Here is a 27,959-nt window from a genome sequence, read left to right on the forward strand (position 1 = left end):
GATCCACGCTAGTCGCCAACCCAAGTAACACCCGTATGGATGTCATCTTCACCATTGGTGAGAATATCTCCTCGAAGTCTATACCTTTCCTTTGACCAAACCCTTTCACCACAAGTCTGGTCTTGAACATTATTCGTGAATTCTTCTGATCAATCTTCTTTCTAAACACCCACTTGTTGCTTAAAGTTTTCTTGCCATTAGGTAATTTCACCATATCATAAGTATGGTTCTTATGCAAGAATTCCATCTCCTCTTATATAGCTTTCAACCACTCCCCATTATATTCGTCGGCTAGGGCCTTGGAATAATCTTCTGACTCTTCCCCATTAGTGAGCATAATGTACTCATGCGGTGAGTACTTCTTGGACGGATGTCTGTCCCAGATGTCCTCCTCACTTGTGGCTCAACAGGTGGATCAAGCGGGGCTGCTCCCTTGGTCCATCTTTTGTAGGAACTCCCTTGTCCTCTATACCTTGTTGTACTCCCCCATCATTAGGCACCACAGGAGGAGTAACCAGATCCATGTCCTCTAGCTCACTTGAATTAGGCTGGGACTTCTCTGGCTCACAAATGTTTTCAATACATTAATCTTCAAAAAAGATCACATCTCTGCTCCTGACGAGCTTCTTTTTAGTCGCATTCCACAATTTGTAGCGGAACTTTTTATCACCGTACCCCAAGAACACATATTGCCTGATCTTCGCATCGAGCTTGGACCTCTCGATCCTTTGGTACATGAACGAATGCCCTGCTTCCAAACACCCTGAGATGACTGTACAAAGGATCTTGTCCAGTCTCTTCTCAGGTACTTCTCCATTCAACGAGACTGATGGAGACCTGTTTATCAAATACACTGCCGTGTGCATTGCTTCTCCCCGGAACATCTTGGGTAACTTTGCATGAGATAACATGCATCTGATTCTCTCTACAATGGTGCGATTCATTCGCTCAGTCACACTATTATGTGGGGGGTCTTGGGAACCGTCTGTTCATGCCGTATACCCAGGGGCTTACAATACTCATGGAAGTCACTAATGTATTCACCACCATTGTCAGTACGGATGCCCTTTAATGATCTACCTGTCTCTCTCTCGACCATAGAATGAAACATTTTAAACACACCAAAGACCTCGTCTTTGGATTTCAAAGCATAAACCCAAACGCTCCTAGATGTATCATCTATAAAAGTGACAAAATACAATGCCCCACCTAAGGTTTTTGTCCTCATAGGACCACAAACATCAGAATAAACCAAATCTAATGCATGCATTTTATTAACATGGGAAGCAGATTTAATAAATGAAACTATGCTATTTCCCTGGTAAACAGTCAATACAAGTTTGGAGAGGTATACCCATCACTTATGGAAGGAGCCGCTTCTTTGCTAGTAGCTGAAGCCCCTTTTCACTCATGTGGCTTAGACGCCTGTGCCACATGTCAGTAGTTGAATCTTCTGCTGCGTTCAACCCACCCTTGCACACACTGACACTTGCCTTGTAAAAGGTGCAACACTTCTTCCCTCTGGTTGCGATCAACGAATCTCTGATGAGCTTCTAGCGCCCACTAATAAATCAACTTTTATAGCCATCATCATTCAACCTTCTCGTCGATATCAAGTTGAGGTGAAGGTCTGGAATATGCCTCACATCTCTGAGAACCAATGTGCAGCCCACATCGGACTTCACACAAATATCACCGACCCTTACGATCTTCGATATACTAGAATTTTCCATCTTCATGGTCCCAAAGTCACTAGACTTGTAGCTTGTGAAGAAATCCCTTCGTGGAGTCGCATGAAACGAGGCTCCCGAGTCTATCACCCAGTCGGTATCTTGACTCGTAGCCGTGAGACATACATCGTGATCTGCTTAAAGAATAACTACAATGTCACCATCTGAAGCGATTGTAGTGGAATCTGATTCATCTTCCTTCTCCTTTCATTTTCCTTTCTTGTCATTCTTATTCTTATGACATTCATACTTGTAGTGGCCCTTCTTTCCACAATTCCAGCATTCAACATCCTTCCTGACATTCGACTTCCCTTTTAATTTATCTCGGGCCTTCCAGCCCTTTCTGTTCTTTTCTCTCCCCCGATCTTGTGTCACAAGGGCCTCTTGTTGAGTAGATCCCTGAAACTTCCTCCTTGTCTTCTCATTGAAGAGACAACTAGTTACCTATTTCATGAACACCTTTCCATTTGGTGCGGAGTTACTTAGAGACACCACCAATGTCTCCCAATTGTCAGACAATGAGCTAAGCAATAGTAAAGCTTGTAGTTCATCGTCCAGGACCATCTTCATAGCGGAGAGCTGGTTCAAAATGTTGTTGACCTCATTCATATGCTCAGCCACAGAATCACCATCTTTGAACTTGAGATTCACAAGTCGTCTTATCAGAAAAATCTTATTGCCGGTTGTCTTCCTCTCATGCAACCCTTGCAATTTCAGCTATAGGCTAGCGGCTGAGGTCTCCCTAGACACATGGTGGAATACGAAATCGTCCAACCATTGTCTAATAAACCTTATCGCCTTTCGGTCTAACTTCTTCCAATCATCATCTGACATATCCTTTGTCTTTGTTGATATGCCTAGAATTGGAGCAAACAAGTACTTGCAATAAAGCAAGTCCTTCATCCTAGCCTTCCGTATGGTCCAGTTAGAACCATTAAGACTGATCATCCTTAATGAGTCACCTTTCATAATTTCGAACTGATCCCACTCCGTTCAACCAACCTGAATGCTCTGATACCACTTTGTTAGGAGCGTTGCATAAAAACCTTAGGATCTCGCCTCCCAAAACACTAGAATTATGGGATATAATAAAGCAATGAAATAAATCAAAGCATAAACCACACGTCACAAGAGGTTTTACGTGGAAAACCTTCGAAGAGGTAAAACCATAGGACCTAGCCCTAAGCAACAATTCACTATAAAGTAGAACGTTACAACCAATCACAAGCACACACCACTTGGATTAAACCTTTTTCAGTCATGTAGGAGTGGATGAACAATAAGAGAATAATGAAAACATAGAGATCTCACTGATCACGAGGACGTAAAAAGCATTGAGACGTTGACTACATAGTAAATCACCTCTACGAACAGAATTCTCCCTTTCACAAGCTTCCTCTCTCTCTTTTCTCTCTCACCTTGGTCGTGAAAATGCCTTAACATACTCTAGAATAGCCCTAGGGACCCTTATTTACAGTTTAGGAAACTCTCTTTCTGCACCTCTGCGAAACCGCCTCAAATTTACGCTGTCCGCACAAAATCCGCGCAGAATTTGCGAAACCCTAGACTAGTCGAGCCAGGTCCTCGACTGGTCAAAGGACCACTTCGATTGGTCGAGACCAAAAAATACAGCTTACTGGACTTTGAGTCGAGTGAGTCTCGATTGGTTGAGCAGCCCACTCGACCGGTCGAGCAGCGTGGTAATGCCAAGATTTGAGGCATCCGATGTACAACAAGCTACACTACCTCTCCTCTGAACTGAGGAGGAAAACCCCATCAGAAGGCCCCATTTATTTTAGAGACCTTTTCAGATTCCATATCAACAATGGGACCCACCTAATCAATAACATGGATAACAAGTCTTCCCATAGGATTTTTTGATTTGTTTAGTAGCTGCTATTTATGATTATATATGATTAATTTAATGAAACAAAAGTATAGTGTATTTTAGTTTTTATTACGGGATTTACTAAATCATCCAAAGGATGAGAGACTTTCTTTGTGCATTGTAATAAATGCAATCTTCTAGAATTTATATTTAATGCAAACCCATAAATATAATAAGTTCATGAATTTATCCCATTCATAGCCTTGTTATTTTTATTTTTATTTTTATATTTTAAACACATTGCCCACTTGGGTACTTGAACCCAGATTGCACAATGATTGCATGTACGCAAATACCGTGGTATTGTAGCCATCCATTACCATGTTTGGGATAAAAAATTTTGCTATGGTGAAGCACCATATTAAGCAAAATCATGTTTGGTGGAGTATGAAATTGTAATCAATAGACCAAATTCACAATGGATGTCGTTCACTTGTACACATATATAATAAGAATGTCACATGTAAATGGTGTATATCGATGGATGGCATGGATAAATGCATGCATCAATGTAGGGCCCACGTGTAGTAGATTTCAAAATTCATAGAAATCCCACATGGGACCAAATGCAATTTGGCATGACTAAATGCAATTCCGTCTCACATAATCCCAACCTTTTCCATCCTCTCGAAATGTTGGATGGAATTGCAGGGGACGAAATGCAATTCTATTCCACTTGATGGGGATTTCATCCTCAGGTCAGAGGAGATGTGGTGCGGTTCGGATGCCACAAAAAGTGGAATCATTGCGTTGTTCGACCAGTCAAGAGCACTGTTCGACCAGTCGATGGTCACTCGACTCAAAGTCCAGCGAGCTTAGTGAATAGTGCTCGACCAGTCGAGGGCGGGCTCGACCAATTGAGTGAACAATGCTCGACCAGTCGAGGGTCAGCTCGATCAGTCGAGTGAACAGTACTCGACCAGTCGAGGACTTTGCTCGACTAGTCGAGCTTACACAGATTTGAGTCTGGATCTTGTGCACACTGTGAAAATTGGAGGCAGTTTCACAGGAGGTGCGAAAGGGGGATTCCAAATCTATAAATATGGGTGCCTAGGGCCTTTCTAGGTAATGTAAGAGGGTTTCCTAAAGCTTTGCAAGGGTTTGCTAAATGGTTTAGAACTATCAAAGGTGTGAGAGAGAGAGAGAAAGAGAGAGAAGAAGCTTGTGGAAGGGAGGTTATGCTCGTAGAAGCGATCTACTATATCTCAGCGCTTCCACGTCCTCATAATCGGTGAGATCTTTCCATTTTTTCTTTTATTCTTTTATTGTTTATCCACTCATGCATGAGTGAAGAAGGTTGTAATGTTCTACTTTATAGTGGATTGTTGATTTAGATGAGGTCCCATGGTTTTTACCTCTTTGAGGGTTTTTTACGTAAAAATCTCTTGTGTGGTGTGGTTTATGCTTTGATTTATTTCTTTAGTTTATTATCCCATAATTCTGGTTTGTTTTAGGAGACTAAATCTTACGGTTTTGTGCAAGGCCCCCAACAAAGTGGCATTAGAGCTAAGTTCATTGAACGGAGTAGGATCAGTTTTGAATTATAGAAGGTGGCTCATTAAGGATGATCAACCTCAATGGTTCTAACTGGACCATATGGAAGGTTAAGATGGAGGACTTACTTTTTTGCAAGGACTTATATTCTCCAATTTTAGGCATATCAGCAAAATCCAAGGATATGCCAGATGATGATTGGAAGAAGTTGGACCAGAAGGTGGTAAGGTTTATTAAACAATGGTTGGACGATTCCGTATTCCACCATGTGTCTAAGGAGACCTCAGCCGCTAGCCTATGGCTGAAATTGTAAGGGTTAGATGAGAGGAAGACAGCCGGCAATAAGATTTTTCTAATAAGACGACTTGTGAATCTCAAGTTTAAAGATGGTTCTGTGGTTGAGCACATGAATGAGCTCAATAACATATTGAACCAGCTCTCTGCTATGAAGATGGTCTTGGACGATGAACTACAAGCTTTGCTATTGCTTAGCTCATTGCCTGACAATTGGGAGACATTAGTGGTGTCTTTGAGTAACTCCGCGCTAGATATAAAGGTGTCCATGGAACAGGTAACTAGTGTTCACTCCCAAAGTATAGGGTTGTGATGTAGTAATAAACTCGGTGAGACCGAGGTCGAATCCCAAGGGACTGATACTTATACGTTATCTGAAACTAGGTAGAAATAGAACTAGCTTAAGATGAAATCTAAATCCAATATAAAGTGATAAATAATGGTGAGAGATTAATCTAAAACTTAAGAGAAATCAGAGATAGGAAACTAGGGATTTAGAGGATCCACTTGTAGAGATCAAGGAGATCTTATGCCTGCATCAAGAATCATGGAAATTAAACTGAACTTCCTCTGATATAATTTAAAGAGATGAAAAGTATATGAATTAGAATGGATTCCATCACCAAACCATGCCCAGGAGATAAAGTAAACAACAGAATTAAACTAATTACCAACCAATCAACATGCTATGAAGGTTAGGAAGGGTACTGTTATCCGACCATGCCCAGGGGACAATGGTGAACAACAGGGCTTCCTGACATCATAAATATAAAAAGGAAAGGAACATGCTCCAAGCTATCGCAGACCCATTGTAAGTTCAGTCACAACAGACCATTAAAACTAAAGACATTCCCTTAAAATTAAACTAATATCAAGTTCAATTCAATGTAAGTAAAAAGCACATGCAAAAAGTCCTCCCATCACGCTACAAGCTTCACCTCTTAGCCCTAGCTAAGAGGTTTAGCCTAGAATAGACATGATTAGACTAATCCTCAAAAATAAAGAAAAAATAAAATTAAAAGAACTTCATTCCCTGTCTCTTCCTCTCTCTTGGCCTCCACGGCTGCCCACGCCAAGCTTGGATCCACTTCTCCACGTTTTGGAACTCTTTTTATAGCTACTAGAGTGGCTGGAGTGGTGGAAATCGGATTTGGAAAGCTATCGCACACGCGGTAAAAGCCTTTTCATAGCCAAGTTCGGGGCTTCATAACTCTCGCGTTCCTTGCATTATTTCTGTAAAATCAACGTTTCTTGGAAGTATTTTGGTTGGCCTACACAATGGATGGTTCAGATCTTCCATATGATCAAAGATGGTGGGCCACAACCGCCTGAAAAATTGAATTTCACGGACGTGCGTAACCTTCCGCACGTCCAGCGCTGTCGTGATCAGTGGGCCCCACAGAGGTGTTTTCGGAGAAATCCACCCCATCCATTAGATTCAGAACGAAATTTTGGTCAGAAACGGATGGTTTTAAACGTCCTTTGATGCGGCCAAGAGGAGAAATCACAATAAAACTACTTTTGAACGTTGCAGGGCAGTCTGCTTGTGGCCTCTGTATCGCACACGTATGTACGCATTGGTGAAAAGTATCAGCATGCTTTTGAAGTGTTCGAGGCTCTCTACAAGATGGACGGCTTGGACCAGTCGTACCGGTGATGTATGGGGCCCACTAACTTCCGCAAGACGGACAGAGTCCGTCCGTTACACGGACGCTAGAAATAGGCCGTACGCCGACGCTGAATGTTTGGTGGACCCCTGATCTTTATCAAAAGAGAAATCCACTCCGTTTATTGCATTCACGACAAAAAACCATCTGGGAATGGCAATATTGAATTGATTTTGGTGTGGCCCATGTAGTTTTCTTCTTTGCCGTCCAACCTGCGTTTTCTGAAGATTCACGCGGTACACATGCATGGGACTAAAAGATCACCTAGGCGAGGGTTTTTTCCCCCATATAGACACAATGGACGGATCTGATCATCCATTTGGATGATGTGTGGGGCCCACTAGCCAAAAAAAATCGGACAGCATTAGACGCTGTCTCCATGAAGAAGAAGGCACGGGTCAACCCCTTGTTTGACCGAACTCCGAGTCCGGTGCACCTCTCGTGCACATGTACCTTATGTACATGCAATGTACATGTGGGGTCTGTCATGATGTTCGTAAGAAATCTGCTCTGTCCATTCACTTTGTCACTTAATTTGAAGGGTTGAGACTAAATTTGGAACATATCTAGATCTCAGGTGGGCCCCAATTCGAGATTTTATGAGCTGATCTATCCATTGGGCCACTTCTACAATGATTCAATGGCTGAAATTTGACGTGTACGGTTAATTTATGATCTTCAGGCCCTGTATGAAGTTTCGAGCCGAACGGATGGTGGGAACCTTGTGATCTTGTATTTAGGACACTTTTCAGGCCTATTTAACGTGAACAGCTTGATTTCCTTGGATCTCTGGCATGTAAATTCCTCGATCTCGGTCTACTGGAGTCCGTCCCTTACCTTGGTGACTTCAGAGCATCAAATCCATACTTTTAGTACCCTTTTTCAGTCTAAGGTCCTAAATACACCTTGCATGATAAACACGATTAAAACAGGGCATTAAACAGTATGATGTTCGCAGAATCAAATAATAACTGCGTCTAATATGCAATATTTGACCCTCAACAACTAGTTATCTCTTCAATGATGAGACAAGGGGGAAGTCTTAGGGATCTACTCAACAAGAGGCCCTTGTGATACAAGATCAGGGGAGAGGAAAGAACAGAAAGGGCGGGAAGGCCCGAGATAAATTAAGAAGCAAGTTAAGTATAAGGAAGGATGTTGAATGCTGGAATTATGGCAAGAAGGGCCACTACAAGTATGAATGTCATAAGAATAAGAAGGAAAAGGAAAGGAAAAGGAAGATGAATTAGATTTCACTGTAGTCGTTTCAGATGACGACGTTGTAGTTATTCTTTCAGCAGATCATGATGTATGTTTCATGACTACGAGTCAAAACACCGATTGGGTGATAGACTCAGGAGTCTCGTTTCATGCCACTCATTGCAGGGATTTCTTCACAAGCTATAAATCTGGTAACTTTGGGACCGTGAAGATGAAAAATTCTGGCATATTGAAGATCGTAGGGGTCGGTGATATTTGTGTGAAGTCCGATGTGGGTTGCACATTGGTTCTTAGGGATGTGAGGTATATCCTAGACCTTTGTCTCAACTTGATGTCGACAGGAAGGTTGGATGATGATGGCTATGAAAGCCGATTTGTTGGTGGGCGTTAGAAGCTCATCAAGGATTCATTGATCGTAGCCAGAGGAAAGAAGTGTTGCACCCTTTACAAGGCAAGTGTCATTGTGTGCAAGGGTGGATTGAATGTAAAAAAAGATTCAGCTATTGACATGTGGCATAAGCGTCTAGGCCACATGAGTGAGAAATGACTTAAGCTACTAGCGAGGAAGCGGGTCCTTCCAGACATGACAGGTATGCCTCTCAAAACCTGTATTGATTATTTATCAGGGAAATAACATAGAGTTTCATTTATTAAATCTGCTTCTCATGTTAATAAAGTGCATGCATTAAATTTGGTTTATTCCGATGTTTGTAGTCTTATGAGGACAAAAACCTTGGGTGAGGCATTGTATTTTGTTACTTTTATAGATGATGCATGTCGGAGGGTTAGGGTTTATGCTTTGAAATCCAAGGACGAGGTCTTTGGTGTGTTTAAGTTGTTTAATGCTATGGTTGAGAGAGAGATAGGTAGATCATTGAAGTGCATCCGCATTGACAATGGTGGTGAATACATCGGTGACTTCCACGAGTATTGTAAGTCCTTGAGTATACGGCATGAACAGACGGTTCCCAAGACCCCCTAGCATAATGGTGTAGCTAAGCGAATGAATCGCACCATTGTTGAGAGAATCAGATGCATGCTATCTCATGAGAAATTGCCCAAGACATTCTGGGGAGAAGCAATGCACACAGTAGTGTATCTGATGAACAGGTCTCCATCAGCCTCGTTGAATGGAGAAGTGCCTGAGAAGGTGTGGACTGGACATGATCCATCGTATAGTCATCTCAGGGTGTTTGGATGCAGGGCATCCGTTCACGTACCAAAGGACGAGAGGTCTAAGTTCGATATGAAGATCAAACAGTGTGTGTTTTTGGGGTACGGTGATGAAAAATCTGGTCACAGACTGTGGGATCCAACCGAGAAGAAACTTGTCAGGAGCAGAGATGTGGTTTTCTTTGAAGATCAGTGTATAAAAGTAATTGGTAAGCTAGAGAAGAACCAACCTAGTTCAGGTGAGCTAGAGGACATGGATCCAGTCATTCCTCCGGTGGTGCCTGATGACGGGGGAGTACAACAAGGTGTAGAGGACGAGGGAGTTCCTTTAGAAGATGGATAAGAGGAGCAGCCCCCACCTGATCCACATGTTGAGCCATAGGTGAGGAGGCCATCTAGGGACAGATAGCTGTCCAAGAGGTACTCGCCGCATGAGTAGATTATGCTCATTGATGGGGGAGAGCCAGAAGACTATTCTAAGGCCCTAGCTGACGAGCATAAGGTAGAGTAGTTGAAAGCTATGCAAGAGGAGATGAGATTCTTGCATAAGAACCACACCTATGATATGGTGAAGTGGATACTGTAGTATCTAAGAGACTCATTCAGGTTGAGCCTATGCTATGGTGACAAAAAACCCGTGTTAGAGGCTACACAGATGCAAATATGGCAGGTGACATAGACTCCAGGAAGTCTACATCGGGGTTCATGTTCACGTTTACAAGGGGAGTGGTCTCTTGACAGATCAAACTATAGAAGGTCATAGCATTGTCGACGACAGAGGCCGAGTACATCGAAGTTAAAGGCAAAGAGCATACAGTGTGTAGGTTGAGCAAGAGCTTGTATGGGATGAAACAAGCTCCACAACAATGGTACAAGAAGTTTGACTTGTTTATGTTGAAGCATGGGTATGACAGCACGGAGTCGGACCACTGTGTATTCACGTGTAAGTTCTTAGATGGTGAATTCCTCCTGAGTCAGAAATGGGGAGGTTTGATGGAGTTTTCCTCCTCAAGTCAGAGGAGATGTGGTGCGGTTCGGATGCCACAAATAGTGGGATCACCGTGCTGCTCGACCAGTCGAGTGAACAATGCTCCACTAGTCAGGGTCACTCGACTCAAAGTCCAGCGAGCTCAGTGAATAGTGCTCGACTAGTTAAAGCCGGCTCGACCAATCGAGGGAATAGTACTTGACCAGTCGAAGACTTTGCTCAACTAGTTGAGCTTACATAGATTTGAGTCTGAATCTTGTGCGGACTGTGAAAATTGGAGGCGATTTCATAAGAGGTGCGAAAAGGGGTTTTCAAATCTGTAAATATAGGTGCCTAGTGCCTTTCTAGGCAATGTAAGAGAGTTTTCTAAAGCTTCACAAGGGTTTGCTAAAGGATTTATGGCTATCAAAGGTGTGAGAGAGAGAGAGAGAAAGAGAGAGAGGAAACTTGTGGAAGGGAGGTTATGCTCGTAGAAGTGATCTCCTATATCTCAGCGCTTCCACATCCTCGTAATCGGTGAGATCTCTCCATTTTTTCTTTTATTCTCTTATTGTTTATCCACTCTTACGTGAGTGAAGAAGGTTGTAACGTTCTACTTCATAGTGGATTATTGATCTAGACGAGGTCCTATGGTTTTTACCTCTTTGAGAGTTTTTTATGTAAAAATCTCTTGTGTGGTGTAGTTTATGCTTTGATTTATTTCATTGCTTTATTATCCCATAATTCTGGTTTGTTTTGGGAGGCTAGATCCTACGGTTTTGTGCAGGGCCCCAACACCACCCAATTTCATCTAAATACCTATGCACGTCCTCTCAGGGTTGCCTCAGGACCAGAGTCATTTCCTTGACAGGTACTAGTAGCAACCATAATTCAGCCTCTTTCAGTCCGGTCAAGTGGCCGTGGTTCAATCTAACTCTTTTTATTTTTTTATTTTTTGTCAAAAGTCGGGGGCTACACGTTTTGGATCTTTCAATTTGGGAATGACCCATTACTCTCCCTGTCAGTCTAAAGATAGAGAAGAGGCGGCGAGGTGAAAAATGATCCAGCTTTTTTCTGTTTCAGAACGGTACTTTGATAGAACAAAGAAGGTGGTGGACCCCACAGACCTGATCAAATGGTTGCACAACACGTGGTGCTTGATAAGTGGCAGGTACAAGTGTGGATTCAAAATTCATCTAGTGAATGTGTTTTTACATGGTCCAGATTAAAAGTCATATAGAATAGATCAAGCTAATAATTGTGTGGTCATTTCATCAAGGTCTTTGTGACCTTATCAATGGGTTGGATGGCAAATAAACATTCTAATAGCCTTGTGAATTTTTTAATGATGGGATTCAATCATGACTGTTTCCTTTAGTACGGTTCACTTAAGATTTGGATCTCCATTTTTTTGGATAATGCCCTAAAATGAGTTATCAAAATGGATGAATGGTAAGGATGTAAAGCACATACATCACAGTGGGCCCGACATCTAGGAATCCACCGACCTCTATGGGATCCATTCAAACCGCTCCCGTAATGGATGGCTCACCTGAGTTTTAGAATATTTTTGATATTTGGCAATTCTTTCATAGGCATATCATATGAATGGATTTGGATGGCATATAAGCATCAATGTTGGTCGTACACAAAACTGGTGGTGATCATTGTATCCTAACTATTTAGTATAACTTATGGACGGAGCGGATCTCATGAAAGTTACGACCACGTGGTTCTTGGTTTGCCTACTTACCCAAGCACGTCTCTTTCTCTACTGTTTGGCAGAAGTTTTCGTGGCCACTTCTCTAGTGGTGATCGTTGTATCCTAACTATTTAGTATAACTTATGGACGGAGCGGATCTCATGAAAGTTACGACCAAGTGGTTCTTGGTTTGCTGACTTACCCAAGCACGTCTCTTTCTCCATTGTTTGGCAGAAGTTTTCGTGGCCACTTCTTTCCTCTTCCTATCCTCTCCACTTAGTAGGTGAGGCCCACTTCAATGTATTTGTCGTATATCCAGCTGTCCATCCATATTTCCAGCTACTAAGCCAAAAAATGAGGCGAATTTTAGACATGCAATCTCATCTTAGAATCCTCACAATACAACTCCACATAGTGGTATAAGCGTCCGGTGTGCTAAGGCCACAAAAGCACAAACATAACATGGGTGTCCATGATCATGCAAGCCGTCTAGCGACCCTGCGCCTCGTAGACGGCATATGCATCCCCATGGCCCTGCAGGCCACGATAGATCTAAAGGTGTTCGAGATCATAGCTGATGCTGGGCTCGAAGCTCGAGACCAGCTCTCCACATCAGAGATGATCGCCAAGATATGCATACATCGAATCCACATGCTGCAACTACCTTGGAACGTATACTGTGTCCTTGTAACGGATTCAATCCTCACCGTGTCGGTAAGATCAGACGGCGAGGGTGGGAGGACCGAACCTGTGTATGGCCTAACGGACGAATCTCGTTTCCTTGTACCAGATGAGGATGGCACGTCGGTGGCCCCACTGGTGCAACTGTGCCCGGACAGAGCTGTGAGAAGCTGGTATCGACAGCTCAAGCCAAAGTGAATTAGCACATTCGCCGAGCTTAGTAGAGCTTTCTAGACGTAGTTTATTATCGGGAAGAAGAGTCGAAAGCCGTCAACTTACCTACTCACTCTCAAGCAGAAAAGCCGAGAATCGCTGAAAGACTACATTTCTCACTTAAACAAGGAGGCTTTGGAGGTCGACAATTACTCCGACAAGATGGCTCTGACCGCAATGATCAGCGGACTCAAAGATAGGAGGTTCCTCTTCTCGATAGGGAAGAATCCTTTGTCCACGCTTGGAGAACTCATAAGTTGGGCTCAGAAGTATTCAAACGCTGAAGAGTTCTTTAGCTCGCAGAAGAATAACCAAGGCTCGAAATATTCATCAAAAGAAAAGAAGCGGAAAGATGAAATACCATCACAAGCAAACAAAAGGAGGTCGGACGAGAGCACCTCCCGTGATCAGAGGCCGAGTAGGAGACTGGAAAGCAAATTCAACTCATATACTCCCCTCAACATGTCTCCGAAGCAGATCCTGTTGGATATCCGGGATAAGAAGCTATTGCACTGGCCAAGCTGCATGAAGACAGAAGCAGGTCAACGAGACAAGCGCAGATACTGTCGCTTTCATCGCAACCATGGGCACAACAACAGCGATTGTGTCGACCTGAAGGAAGAGATTGAAACTCTTATTCGTAAAGGACATCTGCGGCAGTATGTGAAGGAAGAGAAACAACCTCGGAAGGATGAACTATTGAGTTGAACAATGAATGACGCCATTCAGATACATACGATATATGGGCAGGAGGCGGGGATTCGAACCAAGCTCGAAAAGCCCATGATCGTAGTATTGACCTCGAGCATTACATCCATCTTACCGACAGGCCGAGCAAGGAGCCTTGAATGAGCCCGTGCAAATTGACATTCACGGAGGACGACGCGCGACGGATTCAACCCCCTCACGACGAAGCGCTGGTAGTTGCAATGACCATAGCCAATCGAAAAGTGTATAAAATTTTAATCGATATAGGAAGCTTGACCAACATCTTGTATTCCGAAGCATTCGACAAGATGGGGATCGACAGATCACGCATCTGACCCATTCGGACCCCACTACATGGCTTTGCTAGTGATAAGGTGATCTCAGAGGGAGCAATCTCCCTCCCAGTCATAGCCAGAGAAGGTCGGAACTAGGTCACCCTGTTGGTTAACTTCCTGGTAGTAAAGACGCCCTCGGTATACAACATCATCCTTAGACGACCTTCTCTTAACTCCATGAGAGCAGTAGTGTCCACATATCACTTGATGATGAAATTCTCTGCGATAGGAGGAACTGGATACCTTCGAGGAGATCAACAGGAGGCGCGACGCTACTAATCTGTGGTAGTTAGGAAGGGCGCGGTAAAACAAACCTTTACAGTCAACACGATCGACCCCAAAGAAGATGTCTTAGAAGAAATTTCTTCCATGGAGGACCTTGTGGTATTCCCGCTTGATGAGATGGACCCTTCCAAGACAGTTCGGCTCGGATCGTTGCTATCTGACAGTCAGCGAGCGTAAATTCTGAACTTTCTAAGGCAGCATAGAGATGTCTTCACCCGGTCTCATTATGATTTGCCTTCAAGCCTGAGAGGTATGCTGCAATTGCTAATGAGGTCACTAAGCTCATCAACACTGATTTCATCGAAGAAGTTCATTATCTAGATTGGATTGCAAACGTAGTGCTTGCGAAGAAGGCTAATGGGAAATGGCGGGTTTAAGTGGATTACTCGGACTTGAACAAAGCTTGTCCTAAGGATAGTTTTCCTCTTCCTCGGATCGATCAACTGGTTGACAGTACAGCTAGGCATAAGCTTCTCACCTTCATGGACGCATACTCTGGTTATAATCAGATAGCGATGCATTCTCTGGATAGACAAAAGATGACATTCATCACAGATAAAGGACTTTACTGTTATCGAGTCATGCCCTTTGGCGTGAAGAATGCAGGAGCAACATTTCAGAGGCTGGTAAACCAGATGTTTGCCCGACAGATCGGTTGAACCATGGAAGTCTATGTCGACAACATGCTCATAAAAAGCATCAGAGCATTCAACCATATCTCAGACCTTGGAGAGACCTTCTCTATCCTAAGGAAGTATTGTATGAAGTTAAATCCGACTAAGTGTGTATTTGGTGTGGGATCCGGTACATTCCTCGACTTTCAAGTTAGCCAGAGAGGCATTGAAGCAAACCCTGACAAAATCAAGGCTCTCCTTGACATGAGCTCGCCTTAGACAATGAAGGAGATCCAGTGCCTCAATGGAAGGGTCGCTGCACTCAGCCATTTCATCTTCAGAGCCACGGATAAATGCTTCCCCTTCTTCTAGCAATTGAAGGGTCACAAGAAGGCAGAGTGGACTTCAGACTATGAGCAGGCCTTTCAGCAACTGAAGCAATATTTAGGGTCGCCACCATTGTTGTCGAAGCTAGAGGAAGGAGAGCCCTTATTCCTTTACTTGGCGGTCTCTGCATTAGCGGTCAACTCAGCTCTTATAAGAGAAGTTGGAGGAAAACAACATCTTGTTTACTATATTACCAAGGCGCTGGTTCCAGCAGAGACAAGGTATCCGAGCATGGAGAAGCTTGCCTTAGGCTTGGTCGTCTCTGTGTGACGGCTACTTCCATACTTCTAATCACATTCCATCATCATCATCACCGATTCACCACTTCGACAGGTGCTCTAGAAGATTGAAGTATCTGGACGCCTGACCAAGTGGGCTGTTGAGCTCGGAGAGTTTGACATATAGTATCGACCAAAGTCTGCAATCAAGGACTAGGTAGTGGCTGATTTTATAGCAGAGTTCACCACTTAAAGTTGCGAACTCAGAGGACCCGACCCGAAGACACCTATAGGCTCAGCGACAAACCTTGCCGTTCCCCAAGTTCCTTCACCCCCAGAGGATGTTGGGGTAGAGGTGATGACTACTAAATGGACCCTATTCTTGGACGGGTTATCCAACTCAAAATGAGGAGCAGGGATAATTCTGTTCGAGCCCGATGCAACAACCATTTAGTACGCGATAATGCTCGGCTTCAAAGCATCGAATAATGAAGCAAAATATAAGTATTGCTAGCTAGACTCAGGTTAGCTGTTACCCTAGGAGTCCAGTTCATCGGTGTTCGGTGCGATTCTCAACTCGTTGTAAATCAGGTGTCGACAGAGTATGAGGCCAATGAAGCCATGATGATAGCCTACTTAGGCGGGGCACGAAAGATCATGTGAAAATTTAAGGAGTGTATCTTGACTAAAATACCGAGAGCCGAAAATTCCTGGGCCGACGCCCTCGCAAAGCTGGCCTCGGCAACTGAAGTGAATATCCCAAGGATTGTCCTTTTGGAGTTCTTGGATAAGCTAAGCATTGATCTTATCAGCCAAGGGTCCATCAACCCGATACAAGCAACTACGAGTTGGATAGATCATATAGTTGGATACCTCACGGACGGTGAGGTTCCTGAGGATAAACTGGAAGCTTGACGTATGAGAGTCAGAGCAACACGGTGCACAATGATAGGAGATACTTTGTATAAAAAAGGGTACTCTTAGTCGTATCTAAGATGTCTATAACCTAATGAGGTAGAGTATGTGATCCAAGAGACGCATGAAGAAATTTGTAGGAATTACTCCGGCAGCCAAGCCTTGGCTTAGAAGATTATCCGTCAAGGATACTTTTGGCCGATGATCCAAGAAGACTCCAAGGATTTCGTCCGAAGATGCGATTAATGCCAAAGATTTGCTACTGTCCTGAGACAACCTGCGAAAGAGCTGACCCCCATGAGCGGGCCGTGGCTGTTCGCTCAATGGGAGATCAACATCATTGGGCCCCTGCCTAGGGGCAAAGGATAAATTAAATATACGATTGTAGTGTGGACTATTTCACCAAATGGGAAGAGGCCGAGCCTGTGGCAAATATCACCGAGTAGAAGATAACGTATTTCATCTGGAAGAACGTCATTTGTCGCTTCGGCGTCTCGCATACCATTGTGTCTGACAACGGGAAGCAGTTGGACAACGACAGATTCAAGGGTATGTGTCAAAGGCTCAGCATCGTCAACGCCTACTTGTCACCTCGTCATCCTCAGTCCAATGGCCAAGTGGAAGCTGTGAATAAAATCATCAAGAATCACCTCAAGACAAGGTTAGAGAAGGCTAAGGGTAATTAGGCTGAAGAACTCCCATTCGTTCTGTGGGCCTATAAAACTACAGCTCGATCAGCTACAGGAAAGACCCCTTTTTCTCTCTCTCATAAGGCGCAGAGGCCGTAGTCCCAGTCGAAATAGGACTCCCCACCACTCGGGTACGTACCTATCAAGATGAACAGAATACCGAGCAGATCATGACAAGCCTCGACTTGCTCGAAAAATTGAGGGACACCGCAAGATTGCGGGTTACGGCTTGACACTAGCAGGTCGCCTGTTTCTACAATTCTAGGGTTAAAATGAGGTGATTTCGATGAGGAGACCTTGTCCTTGGTCGTGTGTTCCAGAACACAATGGAACTCGGAGTGGGGTCTTTAAGGCCAAACTGGGAGGGACCCTACCAAGTAGCTGGCTCAGCTAAACCGGGATCCTACTGCTTGAAGGATTTGAAAGGACGACTACTGCTGCATCCTTGGAATGTCGAGTACTTAAAGATCTACTATTCGTAAAGGGGGATAATGTAAGGGTTGGGACCGTTTGTTATGACAACATTTTAAATAAAAGATGTTATTTTCTACATGAAGTCAGTCTACATGGGACTCCTCCTGAGGAGGAAGATCTCGATGATGAGTTGACCACCTAAAAGATGATCACCTTGTCAACTAAGCACACTACGAGGGGTTATTTCTCATATGTAGAAATGAAATCCTTTGATGAGCTAACTCTTAAAGAAGAGGTCGGCTCGTCACTCAACAACCCCCACAAACACAATCCACAACTAACGAATGGAATCATCAACCAAAAAGTAAAATTAACAAGTGTAAAGCACAAAAGCGCTATAGTGTTTAGTTACAAAAGGAGGAAGTAAAATCAGTTAATCTGAGGGGGAGGATCGGCAGTGGAGTTAGGATGTTGAATGCCAGGAGCATCTTCGACCTCGGCAGCGGCATGAGCATCTTCAGCCTCCTCAGTAGCCAGAGCATTAAGGTCAAGGTCTAGATAGAGTCCTCTAAAGTCGCCCAAACAGGCGCTATAGGCGTAGTAGCAGATTTTGTCTATCTCGGAAGATCTCTTTGCTGAAGACTTGAACTCCTCAACAGTCATAACAGGTCTTGAAGCAGCCAAGGCTTCGAGCTAGGCATGTTGCGCAGCCAGGGCCTCGGTAGTGTCATGTCTGGATTGCCCCACTTCAGCCGCTAGCCGTGCATTATCCTCCTCCACCCATTTGAGATGAGCTTTAGTGTCCGTCAGTTCGGACTCGGCCGAATCTAAATGAGACTGAAGTATGTTGACCTCCCCTTGGAGCATCAGCTCCCTTAATTGACCTTCTCCCACCAGGCCCATCAACTTCTCTTATTCCTCGGCCGAGGTCTTCAAGAGCCTTTCCAGCTCAACCCTCTCCCCATCAATTTTAATCATCGCCTTTAGTCTCTCCTGAATTAAAAGAAACATCGGCAATGCTTGAGAAAGAAAGGAGTTAGAAAATACAAAACGACAATCAAAGCCAGCAGGTCAAGTTGAAAACTTACTGTATAATAGACCGAGGCATAGTCATTGACAAACGACTGGGAAGGTGAGTAAGAGTGTTGGCAATCGATGTTTTGGGTGCATGCTTTACTGCCCAGTCGACTAGGTGAGACATATGATAGCCAAGTGAAAATACCTCCGATCTCGAACCGGTTCAGCGGCTCTCCCGACACTGCTAGCAGCTGAGGCCTGAGGCTCGGCCTTGGGCACGGCAACACTTCCGACCAAAGTATCTGTTCTTCCGGCCAAAAAAATCTGCTTCATCAGCTGTAAGGTTGATGCCCTCGGGTTCATCCATGATGTCCCTATCACGGGAGAAACTCACGGTAGCAGTCTCTTCGACCACTTCCCTCTCAATCCCGGGTGGAAGGTGAGGGGCAGTTGGAGGAGCCTTGGGGGCTGGAGCAGGAACTACGGCAGGTTCGGCCACAGAAGGGGTAGTTTTCTTCTTCCTCGCTGTAATCTTCACACGAGGCTCGAAATTCATCATCACACTAACAAGGGGGCACGACGTCCTCTTCCTCTTAGAACCTGAGGCTTCGGTCATACCTGGTCAAAGAGGCTAAACTGAGAGACGTGTTTACAAGGAAAACTAAAATTGTATAAAAGACTGCGAGACTTACCCAGGGCGGTGGGGAAGGGCTTGAATCTACAAAGTCCGGATTGTAGAAGATTGTCCGGACTGATGATACTATGCCAGACGCATTACTCTTCTTTGAGCACCCAGGCCCTGGTGACTTGGGCTCGGAGGAAGGGAGATAGTTCAGGGGGACCTTTTAGATAATCTGCAAATAGAAGACAAAGATCAGAACAAAGAACAAATCAGAAATCTAAAATGTAGTATTAAACTCAAAAGATTCAACCTGGGTTGGAAAAATTGGTGGGCACTCTGACCCGCAGATTATCGAGTTTGGACGTAGGTGCTTCCCACTCTCCTGAGGCATAGAACCATTTGCTCTTCCAATCCTTATTGGAAGAAGGGAGTCTGACGACGAGCCCTAGGATAAATTGGTTCCTCGTTGAAAAATAGTACCAGCACAGCTCAAATGAGTCATACTTGGCTTGGTACATAGACAGGCATTCGTCTGATGTCAAATCCTACTTCTTGAGCTGACGCCAGATGATGCACGAAGAGATTAGGGTTCGCCGGGCATTAGGAACAAGCTAACCCGACGCCAGCCTCAGACATGTGGTCGTCATGCGCGTGAAAGGATGAATTGAAAACTGAAGCCCGCGCTGGAGAGCGTAAATGAAGATAGAAACATCTCCATCAGTCGAATCCCTTGGAGCGTCAAGGGGGGAAGGAGCTCGGATGTGCACCGAGTTGGGGATCTGGTACTCGACATGAATTTGAGCAATCTAGGATTCAACCAAGATCGAACCCCCAGGGACAACGACCTCGGGCCAGCCTTCCAAAGGCTCAGCCACCTTCTAGCCGGATCCTGAGGTATTCTCTTCAACCCTTAGGTGCGACCTTTTGCTTTTGGGCCTGTAGTCTTCTTCACAAGAGGTCGAAGGGGTATCGCCTTAAAGGGACCTCCCGAGCCCCCACGCCCGGAGTCCGTGCTCTCTGGCTCGGAGTCGTCTCCGACTGCTCGGACTACTTGAACTTCGTCTGAATCATTTGACATAGTAAGATGAAAGGAAATTAAAAGAGGGTTGAGAGAACTCACAGGAAAGTGCTCTCCGGAGGATGACTTGCAGCGCAAACTCTCTGAGAAAATGGAATGCAAGAGGATTCAAATGGAAGTAGAGGGCGACTTTTATAGCGTTAGTCGTCGGTTGTAATTATGACAGACAGCTGTTTCTTAAGCTGAAAGGACGTGATGCCGAGCCCTGCTGCATATGTGGTGTCAAATCATTCGTCCGAACTGACACCCGCTGAGCCACACGCTGCTAGCATTGAATGACATTCAATGCATAGACGACCCTCCATCTCTCAATGTCCATGCGACAATACCCTACTCATCCGAGTGATTCGAATCCTCAACTGTCGCCACGTGTTCGTCAATCATAGGCTCATACCTAAAAGGCTACTACCGTAGTACGACGCCTTGATAGCGGAGAGCCATGATTACGGCTGTTCGTTTCAATCTTGCCAACTTGTCATCATGGAGGGAGCGACAGTTCATTTTCTGAGTCATTTACTCCCTGAGTCTGAGCTCGGACTTAGAGAGTAGGGGGCTTCTGTTAGGGAAAAATTTGGTTCGACTACAAGCGAAGCCAACCCGAAACAGCCACATTAATACTTGGCTAATCCAAGTGATCTTTAGGGTCTGCTTGGCCAAACGAGTAGATGCACCAAATACTCTTAGTGGCGCAATAGCGAAAATATAAAGGTCCAACTCATCGCTATGCATGGGCTCGAATCATCTGAGCAATTGGTCACTAGTGGTTAGGATACACTCATCTCGGCTTAGTCCGAGCACTTGTTTGGGATAGATATATTCGGCTCATTCATCCTGGTTTAACTGCAGAACGCATGACAAGATCGACCGTTATTCCACATTCATAGTGTAACCGACGATATCAGTGGGCGCGTGTTCTACGCCTAATGGAAGAGATCGTGCCAAGATTGCCGGAAGAGATTAGTCTAACCAAAAAGTATAAATATGGGACTTATACAGAGGAACAGGTATGCAATATCTCACACAATAAGCCCCATCTACACTACTTAGACCCAGATTCCTATCTTGACTTTGGCATCGAAGGGTCCCTTGCTCTAGCCAGGGTCTCGTTTGTCCTTCTCCTATGTAGGCTTACAGGGCTCGATACCAGTGTTCAAAACTCAGTGAGGGTGAACCAGATTTTTGCATAAATAGTTATTATTATTATTATTTTTACACACGCACATGCTCCCCCACACACTCACACCGTAGTGGGACTTCACCACCTATGGTTACTCGAACCCTTGACCAAGTGTTGAAACTCCTGAGAGTCTACCAACGGTGCAAACATAGTATGTTACATTATTATTATTATTATTTTGAGGTGTCAAACAAATGCTAGAAAGACAAGCCGGATATACAAACTTAAAAAGGAGAAGAAAAAACCAAGTCAATTGTAGGGTCATGCTCCTCAAGGTACCTACAATTCACTCATGCTGGGATTCTTCAACCATTTTAGATGATCGAAACCGTCAAGATTGCAAATGGAGAATGCCCTTGAAAATTTCCTGGTTTGAAATATCCTAGACCTTTGTTATTTGGCCTTTCTTATTCCACTAGATGTAGATTTACAGCTGTACCTTTTCTCTTAAGCATGATTTAGGTGCCATAAAGGACACCCTTTCATTCATCAATCAAATTATGAATTTTATAGAATTTATTTCCAATTTTGCTTACTTTTTTTCTCAGTGGATTCAAGAAGTCTATGTGAGAGAAGTTCCTTGAATTTGGAAATGTTGAAATGTTATCCCCTTGAGGAAGATGTGCTCGATCTAACGTCCTTACCAGCGTCAATTGCCCGTGGCAAGAACTTCAACCGAAAAAAAGAGAAGAAAAAGCATCATTAGTCATTCACCGGGAAAAATACAACAGTACGTTGAGGCCAGGATCTTCCAATAAGGGAGAATTTTGGGGCAATTTCTCGGAAAGAATGGAATATCTATAGTACAGATCTTTGGTATAAAAATTCCAACCCACCAAATACATCTATCTCATTGGTAGCCATCAAACTAACGTGAAGACAAAAATATAAATTGAAGAAAAGTATTAGTAAGAATGGAAAGTTTGATTTTGCAATATTATAAGATACGGGTCTACTAAATGAATTACTTTGATTGACATACAATACTTTCTTGTGTACATTGGAATATAGCTCTATAATATTTATATCCTCTGAGGTTACAACGGCATCTTCCACATTTTACAACCACTTTTCATCTCCTCTCACCTTGGACTTGCCAACAATTTCCTCTGTCCATATTGTCGTATTTTTTTTTGGTAAACATCTCCTCACTAGTTTCTGACAATTGTAAATACCTCCCTTCTAATGAGGCGGTGTCACACATTGTCGCACATCTAAGGAGAGGCTATGAGTAGATTAACTTGATTTTTAGACAGCGACCCTACATTCTGAATGAGTCAATTTTTGTGTGCCATTGACCAATGGGGCCTACAAAACGGAGGCTATTAAGAACCCGATGAATACGCCAAGAGCCTTGGAATCATGCAATATTAATATATTATATTGAAGGGACGTGTTAAATTATGTTATCAGATTCTTGGAATCATAGCAGTCCAGTATTATATTCCGCCTCGTGTTTACAAATTCCGTCAAATGCAAGTTGCATTGAAAACGACGATGCATGGCGGCAACGGGATCATTAAAAAGTCATATTTACCCCTCATGATCTTTTATTTTCACAGTTGTACCTCATTTCAATGGGTTAGGACTTGGGATAGTTTTGGGCATGTGAAAGTTTTTGGTGGGGCTTACCGGTGCTTACTCGTAACATCCACTCCATCTAACAGTTTCACGAGCCCAGCGGTGGCCCAAAAAGCAATCAGATCAAAAGTTCAGGTGGGCCACACCACAAGAAATTGAGAATTTGTTTACAAGTGCTCGTGGTCCACACAAATGAAAATTATTACAAGATCTGCGGTTAGGATCATCTAGCCTGGAAATTCTAGAAATACGGTCCATCAACGATGAGACACACCAGACCAGAGGTCTACGTTATCTAAACACGGGTACCACTTGTGAGAGTTGAGAACTTCCAGAATCCTTTGTAACTTGTGAATTTTGAGAAAGGCACTTCCCCAGTTGGTGGTCCGCTCGATCTCAGGCTTATTTTAGGGCGAGAAATCCACCCCGTCCATCACTATCTCAGGATCATTTTATGACGTGAGCAAAAAAGTGGGGCAGATCCGATGCTCGGCCACAGAGAAAAAAACAGTGGATGCATGTGTTTCTCTAAAAAGTAACAGGTATTTCCGATGGATTAAGGACTCTCCTGTTCGTACGCGAATGACCCTCGGAAGGTTCCTTACCAACTCCAAAAAATAAAATAAAATGGGGGGTTTAGAGATAAAATATGTGTTTATCCACTCCGTTCATCTGTTTTACCAGATCAATTTTAGTGGATGAGTCCAAAATTGAAGCATATTTAAAGATAAATTAAACAATACCACAGGAAAAAAGTAAGGATGATGATGTCCACCATTGAAACCTTTCTGGACGCCACAATGATGTTTATTTGCCATCCAAACTGTTAATAAGGTCACAGACATGGATGGAAGAAGGTAAAAAAAAAACAAACAAATATCAGCTTGATTCAAAATTTGTGTCGACAAGAATCTTTGACGGCAGGTGTTCAATACACACTATTTCCTGTGATGTGGTCCACTTGAGCTTTGGCTTTGTTTGAATTTTGGGCTCATGACCTAAAATGAGATGATAAAATGGATGGATGGTGTGGATAAGACACATACATCACAGTAGGCCCTTTAGACTACTTGTATATTGATCTAAACCATTCAAATGGTACATCCTTTATTGATGGGTCATTAGGTAGGACTCACGGTGAAAATATAATCCGGCCAACACCATCAATTAAATTAGGCGAAGTCGAGCTGTAGATGGGTCACCAACTTGGACTAATATGACATGAACCTTATATATATTTATAAATAAAGTGCAATTCCATTCACATGATGGGCCTTCTAGATCACTGCACTTGGTCAGTCGTTAATGCTCACTGTATGCCATCTAAGACCCCAACGATTCCTTCCAGCTGCCGTTTCCTGACCTCCATTGTAAGACTTGTATCATCCCAACACCTATAAATCAATGAAGTGCAGGTATCAACTTTGCTAAGATTCCAGACTCACATAAGATGGACGTCTACGATCATGCAAACGGTCTAACGCCTATCATCCTGGGAGACATCATCTGCCTCCCGATGACCTTGCGAGCTGCGATGGATCTAAAGGTCTTCGATATCATTGCCAATGCTGGACCTGAAGCTATGCTCTCCCCATCAGAGATGGTTGCCAAAATGCCCACATCTAATCCACATGCTGCAACCTCCTTGGAGCGTATACTCCGAGTCCTTGTAACGGATAGGATCCTTACCATGTCGGCAAGATCAGACGGTAAGGGTGGGGTGCAGGAACACTTGTACGGTCTAACTGACCGATCTGGTTTCCTGGTGCCTGACAAGGATGGTGTCACGGCAGCTCCAATAGCACGACTCTTACTCGATCGAGTAACGATGGAGGGCTTGTTTTATCTTAAGGATGCCGTGATTGAAGGCGGGCGTACCCCTTTTGAGATGGCCCATGGTGTGGATATCTTTGGGTTTGGTTCGAAGGAGCCAAGGTACAACAATGTGTTCCAAGAGGGTATGAGCAATACCTCTGTTATTGCTATGAAAGAGATATTTAAGGTGTATAAAGGTTTCAATGAAGTGAAACAACTGATGGATGTGGGTGGGGGCACGGGCACCTGCATTTCTTCCATTGTCTCCCACTTTCCACACATACGTGGTTCGAATTTCGATTTGCCTCATGTAATTGAAAGTGCACCTCATTGCCCAGGTATACCTCTCTCTCTCTCTCTCTCTCTCTCTCTCTCTCTCTCTCTATATATATATATATATATATATGTTTGCTAATTTCACACGTGTATTGGAGCCACACCTATTGTCGGTGTATGTCACCGTGTGACAAGCTTTACATCCAGAGAGCTCCACCGTTTAGTCTTTTGTCATAAAAATGAGGTCGCTGCATACTTACCATGGGCTGCAGCATATTAAAGCAAATGGAAGGCTAAAAATTTCTTTTAACGGCCAATTTCGTATGTCATGGCCCACCTAAAGAATGAAAGTATCTAATTTTTTTAGACAGAAGATCTAACCATTATTTCCTAGTCATTAAAAGCTCATTTGCACATTTGCCCATGCCAGGATTGTAACCGGAGTGTAAATAGGTGTATATATGCATACATGCATATTTATAGTGGTACATGTGTTTGGATGGATGTATCTATGGGCCTAAGTTCTTTTACCTGGTTTTGCAGGCGTGGAACACGTGGGTGGAAATATGTTTGAGGGTGTACCAAGTGCCGAGACCATTTTTATGAAGGTTAGTTAGGATGTTTATTTATTTATTTTTATCTACATGTGTCACTGTTAATCTTTTAATGCCTTGCAGGTGCTGTGTGTATTAATATGACTATGCTACAAGTGTTACATGAGCCACCATCCATCCTAATCTCCCCACATGGCCATGAGTGCCGCGGTTGTCTATGGGCTGAAATATTAGGACCCCTTTATTAGACACACGGGCTCCGGCCCATTTCTTTTTTCCCATGTGGGCCCAGCAGGAGTCAGGCCTGGTTTTACTTTGTGGGCTGGGATTGGACAGAACTCAGCCAACCCACCGAGAGCTCTAGTTGCAGAACAAACCAGACTAGCCCATTTGAAACCCTAAGATTAGCCATACAAGCTTGGTTATGTGTCTTTAAGATGTCCATTGTATTTATGCTATTAACGTTGAAAATTTAAAATCCAAACATGGCTTCATGCAGTTTGTGCTTCACGACTGGGACGATGATCATTGCGTAAAGCTGTTAAAGAACTGCTGGAATGCGTTGCCTGATGGTGGAAAGGTGATCAATGTTGAGCTCGTGGTCCCTTCCGTACTTGGCACAGATGCCGTTTCACGCCAGACGGCCGTTGAAGATCTATTGATGATGGCCTGCAGTCCCGGGGGTAAGGAACGGACGGCGGCTGAGTATGACAATCTCGCAAAAGCAGCCGGATTTGCAGAAACAAAGGATATTCCAATCTCGCTGGGCATTCATGTGATTGAATTCTACAAGAGGATTTCGCTCAAGAACTAGCATGCTAGTGGAAGTGAGCAAATGACAAGGCTATAGTGATAGAGGGGAAGTTAAAGAGGATGCACATGTGCTAATGTGGCACGTGTGTGAGATCCGAACCAATCGTCAGCTGGGTCCCAGTTGAATATACCCATAAATTCAACAACACGTGTTTGGCCCAACTGAGACTAGTTGGATTGTCGGGTCATGGTACATTCATGATGGACCCCACCTAATGAATGGCTCAGGATGGAACACCTCTTAGTCTCTCCTACTGCTACGTGGCTTTGCATTTCTGATTACAGATATCTCTAGTAATCTATGGGAAAAGAAAGCTAGACTAGTGCTCTTTTTTTTTCTCCCTCTCTTTTTATGTTTTAATATATCTACCAACAAAATTTTGAGTCTGAAGTCCTTGTTATTAGTCCCCATTTCACAAAGCGGTTGTGTGGTTTGGATTAATTTATGTATGAGTTCATCAACAGGCAGCGAATTAAAGTAATAATCCTGCCTGCGCACATGGAACACCCGAGTATTTGTATGCACGATAAGTTTTTAATACGCGGAATTGAACGAATCTTGCTGTGCATTGGATACGCAGATACAAAGAACTGTAGTGCGTACCTTGTTATGTTGCCATTGCTGTGAAATTGAGTGCCTATCTTTCTGACATGGTGTAGGATTGGGGACCCAGCCCAGTTCAGATAGGACTCTTCTTCTCAAAAGTTGGACACGCTGTGTTGGGGTGCATTGCACAAAACCTTAGAATCTCGCCTCCCCAAAATATTAGAATTATAGGATATATTAAAGCAATGAAATAAATCAAAGCACAAACCACATGATACAAGAGATTTTACGTGAAAAACTCTCGAAGAGGTAAAAACCACGGAACCTAGTATAGAGTTACAATTTACTATGAAGTATAACGTTACAACCGATCACAGACACACACCGCTTAAATCAAACCTTCTTCACTCATTTAGGAGTGGATGAATAATAAGAGAATAATGAAAGCGGAGAAATCTCATCGATCACGGGGATGTAGAAGTGCTGAGGCGTCGACTGCGCATTAGATCACCTCTACGAGCAGAATCCTCCATTCTACAAGCTTTTTTTTTTTTTTTTCTCTCTCTTTCTTTAGAATCACTTTAAGAAACCTTAACATACCCTATAATAGCCCTAGGGACCCCTATTTATAGTTTAGGCAACTCCTCTTTCAGACATTTGCAAAACCGCCTTAAATTTATGTAGTTCGCACAAAATCCATGTAGAATCTGCGTAACCCTCGACTAGTGGAGCTAGGCCCTCGACTGGTCGAGACAAAAAAATCTAGCACCCTGGACTTTGAGTCGAGCGAGCCTCGACTGGTCGAGTAGCTCCCTTCGACCGGTCGAGCAGCCCACTCGACTGGTCGAGTAGTGCGGTAATGCCAAGATTTGAGGCATCCAATT

General features: G+C 43.7%; 2 protein-coding genes across 2 annotated transcripts; both read left to right on the forward strand.

Moving 5' to 3' along the window:
• Positions 1–12,598: 12,598 nt before the first annotated feature.
• Positions 12,599–13,015, forward strand: LOC131241998 ((S)-scoulerine 9-O-methyltransferase-like). The gene has a single exon (XM_058240352.1). It carries the CDS (start codon positions 12,599–12,601, stop codon positions 13,013–13,015), a length of 417 nt encoding a protein of 138 aa, XP_058096335.1.
• Positions 13,016–24,499: 11,484 nt separating this feature from the next.
• On the forward strand, positions 24,500–26,974 carry LOC131242247 ((S)-scoulerine 9-O-methyltransferase-like). The gene is made up of 3 exons (XM_058240769.1): positions 24,500–25,223; positions 25,705–25,769; positions 26,215–26,974. Exons 1-3 carry the CDS (start codon positions 24,521–24,523, stop codon positions 26,527–26,529), a joined length of 1,083 nt encoding a protein of 360 aa, XP_058096752.1. The 5' UTR covers positions 24,500–24,520; the 3' UTR covers positions 26,530–26,974.
• Positions 26,975–27,959: the final 985 nt, after the last annotated feature.

This window comes from Magnolia sinica, chromosome 4, assembly GCF_029962835.1.
Source record: "Magnolia sinica isolate HGM2019 chromosome 4, MsV1, whole genome shotgun sequence".
Lineage (NCBI taxonomy): Eukaryota > Viridiplantae > Streptophyta > Magnoliopsida > Magnoliales > Magnoliaceae > Magnolia > Magnolia sinica.